A 6,698-nucleotide genomic window follows, 5' to 3' on the forward strand; every position below is an offset into this window, starting at 1 on the left:
TGCCCCCCCCCCCCAGCCCTGTACAAGCAAGCATCAGAGTGGCTTGCCTCGTTTTTTATCCTAATTGCCGATGCTCTTTCCTGCTTCGTCCCCTTCTTAAGAAGCCCGGGGAAGTGCAATTCCCCGAATGCATGAGTTCAATGGATGACTTAGGTGGTGAGGGCTGGGGTGGGGAGTGGGAGGGGGATTTAACGACTGTGCTCCGAGTTCTAGGACAGGGAACTCCATGCTTTGCTTGAGGTCCTGATCCACGATACCCACTCCCCTTTTCCCAAACCCTTTTGCTTCCAGTGTGCGGCAAAACAGACACACTGGTATGGCTGGACTGAGGGACCAGTCCTGGGACACCTGCCTATCATTCCTTCCTCCCTCCCATCATTCCTTGAGCTGGTTGGATGCCTCAACTGGCCACGGAGGGAGGGGGGGTGAGGTACCCAGTAGGCATTGTAGAACTGTAGTGGTCCTGGCTCCAGCCCAGCTTAGTCACTCCTCTGACAGGTGCCTGAGAGACCAGGCTGGATGAAGTCATTGGGACATACAGGCTGGGAACCCTTCAATCCCTTTCCTCCCACTTTGCCTCTTTGCACCCCCTTTCCTTTCTCTCCCTCTTTGTGCTTTTTGTTCCCCCGAAAGTCTACATCACACAGTTTCAGTGCCCCCTTCTATTCTGACTGCCACCTGATGCTCGTACACACAGTCTCCCTCGGGTGCATTTTCTGTCGGCTCCCAGGACTTGCCTCCTGCAGGCTGAGGCACCTCTCTCAACTTGGGGCCCATTTTTCTCCTCCTCAGATCTTCCTTTATTCTCCATCCACCGTACACACCTTGCAGGGGTGCTTACTGGAACCACACACCCGGAGGCTGCCCCCTTTTTTCTCCCCCGCCTCCCCCCAGACTTGCTTTGCTTCATTCCTGTGATGAACAAGAGGCCCTGGCATCCACTCCCTCTGCTACCTCTGTCAACACACACTCCAGCATCCCTAGTTGGGGTTGGAGAAGCCGGTCCCCAAACTGAGTCCAGCGCAGAGACTGCGCCCCACCAGCTCCACTTGCACACTGCCAAGGACGGGAAACTCATTAACACGCTCAGAGAGACCCAGAAGGCATTTCGGAAACCGACTGGCTGCACTAAGGTAGCCAGGGCTCTCGGTGGGTCAAGCTCAGCCAGTGGGCCCAGCCCGCGTGCCCAGCCCTCCCTCGGGGAGGAGTGGCGGGCACTCACCGGTGGCCTGGCCCGGGCCATCAGCGGCGGCAGCAGGAGCAACAGCAACAGGAGCAGCAGAGGCAGCGGGAGGAGGGCGCGCGAAATCGCGCGGAGGAGACAGGCGGCCCGTGCCATCCGCCCCGGGGCTGCTGGGCCTGCTGGGCCAGGCCGGGCCGCCGCCCCTTATAGCATTCGCCCCGCCCCGCCGGCGCCGGGACCGCACCCCCCGCCGCCCCGCCTTCCCCTGCCTTTTGTTCTAAACTCAACCGGCCTGCAACAGCGGTCTGGGTTAGGGAGGAGTGCCCGGAGGGGCTGGATCCCTTAGAACTCGTGAGAGCCTGGGAGAACTCAATTCCGCTCTCCAGCCCCACTTCAGAAGTTTCATCCTCCGCTAGGTCTCTCCATGGTGGCTTGATTTCTTTTAGCCGGTGGCAGGTGGTCAAATCCCCAATCCAAACAGCCCTAACTAACAGGAAGGTGGTACAATTGCTCCTGCAAGGAGCCGGCTATTGAAATGTGACCTTGGGGGGAAACTGAGACCTATGGCCGATGTTGGCCGGCCCCACGCCTTAGAACAAAACAGAGACAGGTCTGGAAAGATGGACTAGTGGTTAGGAGCACTTGTTGCTCCTGCAGACAAACCGGGCTCCCGTTCTTAGTACCCACATGGTGGCTATCCTAGGATCAGATGCCTTCTTCCGACTTCCACTGACACTTGGCATACACTGATGCACATACCGTACACTCAACAACATCAGACCAGAGACAGTCAGCGAGGATCTTGGAGGGAGGGACCAGCTTTTTCTCCACTAGCAGACAAATGGGTCAGATGGCCGGGAGGAAAGGGTCAGGGGAGTTTGAGTTGGACACTGGAATCTCAGCTTGTTCCCTGGCCGGGGGGCACACTAGCCAACAGGCTTTTCCTGACCAGTCAGGCTCAGTCATCTGAGACGTGGACAGAATCAGATCTGAGAGGCAAGTCTACGTGCTGAAAACAGTTCAACTACTCTAATCTCTGCAAGCAGATGTCCAACTGAGCAGTGCTCCCCCTTGGATGTCTCTACAAGACACTGCAGGCCTCTTCCACCAGGCCTTCAGCTCTCTTCTGAATTCTGATGAGAATGGGCCAGTAGGGCCCTGAGAAACTGCAAGATGGGGGGCAGAGAGCACCGAGTTTTATTTGGCTATCTGCCTCACTTTTTTTTGTTTGTTTGTTTTTGTTTTTCGAGACAGGGTTTGTCTGTATAGCCCTGGCTGTCCGGGAACTCACTCTGTAGACCAGGCTGGCTTGCCTGGCTCTCATATATTTTCTGTCATGTATAAAAGTATAGCACTTTAAAAACAAACTATTGGACTAGAGAGATGGCTCAGTGGTTAAGAGCACTGACTGCTCTTCCAGAAGTCCTGAGTTCAATTCCCAGCAACCACATGGTGTAATGGTGTAATCATCTGTAATGGGGACCCGATGCCCTCTTCTGGTGTGTCTGAAGACAGCTACAGTGTACTCACATATATGAAGTAAATAAATAAATCTTTTAAAAACAAACTGTTTATTGGATGTGGTGGCGAACCATGCCTTTAACCTGACATTTGAGAGACAGAGGCAGGTGGGTTTCTATGAGTTTGAAGCCAGCCTGATCTACATAGTGAGTTCCAGGCCAGCCAGGCTATATAGAGACACTGTCTCAATGAAACAACTTCCAAACTCTATAACATTTATTTGTGCAATCTAAACAGCCTTCAGCATTGCCAGGGATACACGACCATGTTTTGAGGAGCTTGCAACTTACCAGCCAGAGGCGCCCCTTTTCTCCCATTACCCCACATTACCATACCTAGTAAGACGATCTGGGAAGAGCACATGGGTAAATTTATCCAGGTGGGCTAGCCACAAGGAGCTGAAGCCGGAAGAATGTCACCACTTGCCCACTGGATACCAGATAAGCAGAGACCAAATAGACAAGCCAGTGGAGTCTGGAGCCATTTTTTGAGGCAAGAGTGGCTTGTCTTTCACTTACTCACCTCACCGGAAAGTCTATCCTGCAGGTAGGTGTGGATTGATTCCACTTCAGAAGAGAGCTGAAGTCCTGGTACAAGAGGAGGCCAGCTACCAAGGCTGCTGAAAGAAACCAGGTTTGGGACACGGGACTGGGCAGTGTGTGGTCCTGAATAGTTTTGACTCCCGGTTCCCGAGGCCTCTGTGCCTGGTGATCTCTGTTGTCACAGTAAACACTGACAAAAGAGGAGAAAGAACTCAAGGCCCCTCTGTGCCCCGCTCCACTCTGGCCAAAGGGTATCATTATTTGTTTTATTTTGTTTTTGTTTTGTGAGAGACAGTTCTGCGCAGCCCTGGAACTCGGTCTGTAGACCAGGCTACCCTCGAACACACAAGATGCCCCTACCTATGCTCCCCCTCCCCCCTCCAAGCGCTGGGGTTATTGTGTGTGTGCTCTTTTAACCTTTTTTTTTTCTCTCCAGAGGTTATGGCGCGATCCCAGCCAAGGTCTCTGAGGTAAAGACTGTGAAAACCGAGTTCCAGGGGACAGGAAAAGAAAGGCCTTTGGTGATTCTGGGATGGTTATTTTCAAACCCTTGTCTTGTGATGGGGCTCGGAGAACACAGCCTGGCCTTTCCCTTCTCCGCTGGTTGTCTGTGTCTCTTTCTTACCACCTGGGCTCCCGCAAACCCTTCTTGTACCGCTTGGGTTCTGTGATGGTCCTAACAGAAAAACCTGCCCTCCCGGGCAGTGGCGGCGCATGCCTTTAATCCCAGCACTTGGAAGGCAGAGGCAGGCGGATCTCTGAGTTCGAGGCCAGCCTGGTCTAAAGAGAGTTCCAGGACAGCCAGGGCTATACAGAGAAACCCTGTCTCGAAAAGAAAGACCTGCCCTCGCTGCCCCTGCCTAAGCCTTCGGCTTTCCAAAGCTGATCGGTGTCCCCAGGACTCTCTGCCCTGCATTGGGGTGGCTCAGGAGCCCTAAATCCAGGTTACTGGAAGGGCGCGCTTTGGCCCCTCCCATTTGGGTATTTGGGGCGTGTCCCAGAGGCCCCGCCCCCGATCCGCCCATTTCACCTGACTCTCGGGTCGCTGCCGCGTTAGTTCCCCGGCACCGAGCGACTGTCACGGTCCACGTTTCTTCCTCAGCTCCAACTTGATCCCACCGCTGTCATGCCTCGGGGAAGCCGCAGTGCGGCTGCCAGGCCGGCCAGGTGAGAGGGAGACGGGGATCCCGTGGAGACGGGTGAGGGAAGCGTGGGTACTCTCCCAAGGGCGTCCGCAGAATGACCTTGGAGTCTGCTGCGCCATGTTGGCTGGGGGGGGGGGGGGGGGGGGGGTAGGAGAACGGGGACGCAGAAGCAGGAGCCTAAGAAGAGGGTCTCCCTGGTCCCTGGAGTAGAGGGGTTTGTCCCCGCAGCCTTAACCCTGTTTCTCTCCTCTTGCTTCCTGCAGCCGCCCAGCCCCCCCTCCTGCGCACCCACCACCCTCAGCGGCCGCCCCCGCCCCGGCCGCTTCGGGCCAGCCGGGTCTTATGGCTCAGATGGCATCCACCGCCGCAGGCGTAGCCGTGGGCTCAGCTGTAGGGCATGTCATGGGTAGCGCCCTGACCGGTGCCTTCAGTGGGGGAAGCTCAGAGCCTGCCCAGCCCGCTGTCCAGCAGGTGAGCGGGAGAACTCCAGAGAAACGGAGGCAGGATTTCGCTCATGCTCATGGTTGCATAAGAAGTGAGTGCAGGAGTGACCCAGTATGTTCAGAGTTGCCTCAGGCCCAGGATTTTGAAGGGTCCTAACTCTCATGGTCGTTAAATTTACCATCACTCTCTGGAAAGCTCGCCACCCCCCCAGCCCTCATTTGAAGGCACAATAATATTTGACTGTCAGAGACTGACACCCGCTAGATCTTTTAAGAGGGGGACCACCCTAAGCTCAGATGGGCACAAAGACTTGTCCAAGGGCCTCTGACCCTAGCGGATCGGGGAGAGATACAGTATTTCCCATAAGCCCTAGTTCTCACCAAAGCCCAGCCTGCCTTCATGGCCTCTCTTCCCTGGTGACCTGTGCCCCACAAGGGTTCTGGCACTCCCCACCAATCTTTTTTTTTTTGTTTGTTTGTTTTTCGAGACAGGGTTTCTCTGTGTAGCCCTGGCTGTCCTGAAACTCACTCCTGAAACCAGGCTGGCCTCGAACTCAGAAATCCGCCTGCCTCTGCCTCCCAAGTGCTGGGATTAAAGGCGGTGCACACCCCCCCACACCCCCACCCCCGCTACTCCCGACCAATCTTGAGCCTAATCCAAATGCTAGTTAGCAGTGTGAGTCCTGGGTCAGGAGAATCCGTGTGGCGAGCCAGGAAGGTGCTGTGACTTGGGGCCGGGCTTACACTCTGAACACATGGAGTGGACAGCTTTTTCTAGAACCTTCTCTTCCCGGTCCCAGATTTGCTCAACACGTCCATTTTTGTGGCAGAAAGACAACCCCGTCTGTATCTGATGAGCGGCTTTTAGGGAGCAGATAGTTTGCCCTGTGCTGGGGATGCAGATGAGGTTAGACAGGGGTGGTCTAGTCATAGGGTCACCCAGCCTGCCTTGAGTCATCCTTGAGACATCCCTAGCCCTAGCTAGGAGTTCGGAGAGGCAGGAAGCGTCCAGGTTTGGCCCTTAGTTTTGGGTACCATCTTTGAGCTGACAGTTGCCTCTTTTGCTCTTCCCCAGGCCCCTGCCCGTTCTGCCTCTCACCCGCTGCAGATGGGGCCCTGCTCCTATGAGATCAAACAGTTCCTGGACTGCTCCACCACTCAGAGCGACCTCACCCTGTGTGAGGGCTTCAGCGAGGCCCTCAAACAGTGCAAGTACAATCACGGTGAGCCTTTGTTCTGGTGCACGTGGGGGTGGGAGGGGCGGGCCCTCCGGGCCTGCGCCCTCGGAGTGATCAGCTGTTTGTGCTTCGGTTCCCTCCACAGGTCTGAGCTCCCTGCCCTGAAGAGGCTGTGGGCTTGCTCATTGCCTGACCCCTCGCCGACAGCCTGATGGAAAGGAGATGGTCCTTGTGACCCGGAGGAAGGACAATTCTCACCCCACAGACTCATAAATGTTCAATTAAAGAGTTTACTTTAGACCACAGCCTGCTGTGTGCCCACTTACTGCCCCTTCAGCTGGGAGGCGGGATCAGGGGAGATAGGGGAATGGCTGTCTCAATTAATATGCTATGCCTCCTCGTTGTGGAGATGAGAGAGGAGGTAGGGGTGGGAGGGGATCTTGTTATGTAACCCTGGGTTGTCCTTGAACCTCTGGAGTGGGAGGAACTCTGTTATCTGCATTGTGGATAATCAAGGACATTCCTCCTAAGTGGGTAAAGGGCTGAAGCATTTGCAAGTGATCCCCTGGGACCTGAAACCCCAAGAGGAGCCTATTGTCTCTGCCCACAGGAACATCTGTGCCTTCTCTCTTGTTATTTTGTCCTTGGATTCTTTTCTCTGCACTCAAATGTGGTAGTGGGGGGGG

General features: G+C 55.3%; 2 protein-coding genes across 3 annotated transcripts in view; one reads left to right on the forward strand and one right to left on the reverse strand.

The window, feature by feature from the left end:
* The window catches only part of Mmp11 (matrix metallopeptidase 11), a 10,183-nt gene extending 8,810 nt beyond the window's left edge, over positions 1 to 1,373 (reverse strand). For both annotated transcript variants that reach the window (XM_031348218.1, XM_031348217.1), the window contains exon 1: positions 1,223 to 1,373. In XM_031348218.1, coding sequence (XP_031204078.1) covers positions 1,223 to 1,339 — 117 coding nt within the window. In that variant the 5' untranslated portion in view covers positions 1,340 to 1,373. The remainder of the gene's footprint in view (positions 1 to 1,222) is intronic.
* A 2,886-nt stretch (positions 1,374 to 4,259) lies between these two features.
* On the forward strand, positions 4,260 to 6,313 carry Chchd10 (coiled-coil-helix-coiled-coil-helix domain containing 10). Its single transcript, XM_031347573.1, has 4 exons — positions 4,260 to 4,413; positions 4,655 to 4,862; positions 5,910 to 6,057; positions 6,158 to 6,313. Exons 1-4 carry the CDS (start codon positions 4,373 to 4,375, stop codon positions 6,175 to 6,177), a joined length of 417 nt encoding a protein of 138 aa, XP_031203433.1. The 5' UTR covers positions 4,260 to 4,372; the 3' UTR covers positions 6,178 to 6,313.
* The last annotated feature ends 385 nt before the right edge of the window (positions 6,314 to 6,698 follow it).

Source organism: Mastomys coucha, unplaced genomic scaffold (assembly GCF_008632895.1).
Source record: "Mastomys coucha isolate ucsf_1 unplaced genomic scaffold, UCSF_Mcou_1 pScaffold3, whole genome shotgun sequence".
Classification (NCBI taxonomy): Eukaryota; Metazoa; Chordata; class Mammalia; order Rodentia; family Muridae; genus Mastomys; species Mastomys coucha.

Coding starts and splice junctions, on each gene's coding strand:
- Chchd10 (XM_031347573.1), top strand. CDS start 4,373: ATGCCTCGGGGAAGCCGCAGTGCGGCTGCCAGGCCGGCCAG. Junction 4,414..4,654: donor GCGGCTGCCAGGCCGGCCAG/GTGAGAGGGAGA, acceptor TGCTTCCTGCAG/CCGCCCAGCCCCCCCTCCTG. Junction 6,058..6,157: donor ACAGTGCAAGTACAATCACG/GTGAGCCTTTGT, acceptor TTCCCTCCACAG/GTCTGAGCTCCCTGCCCTGA.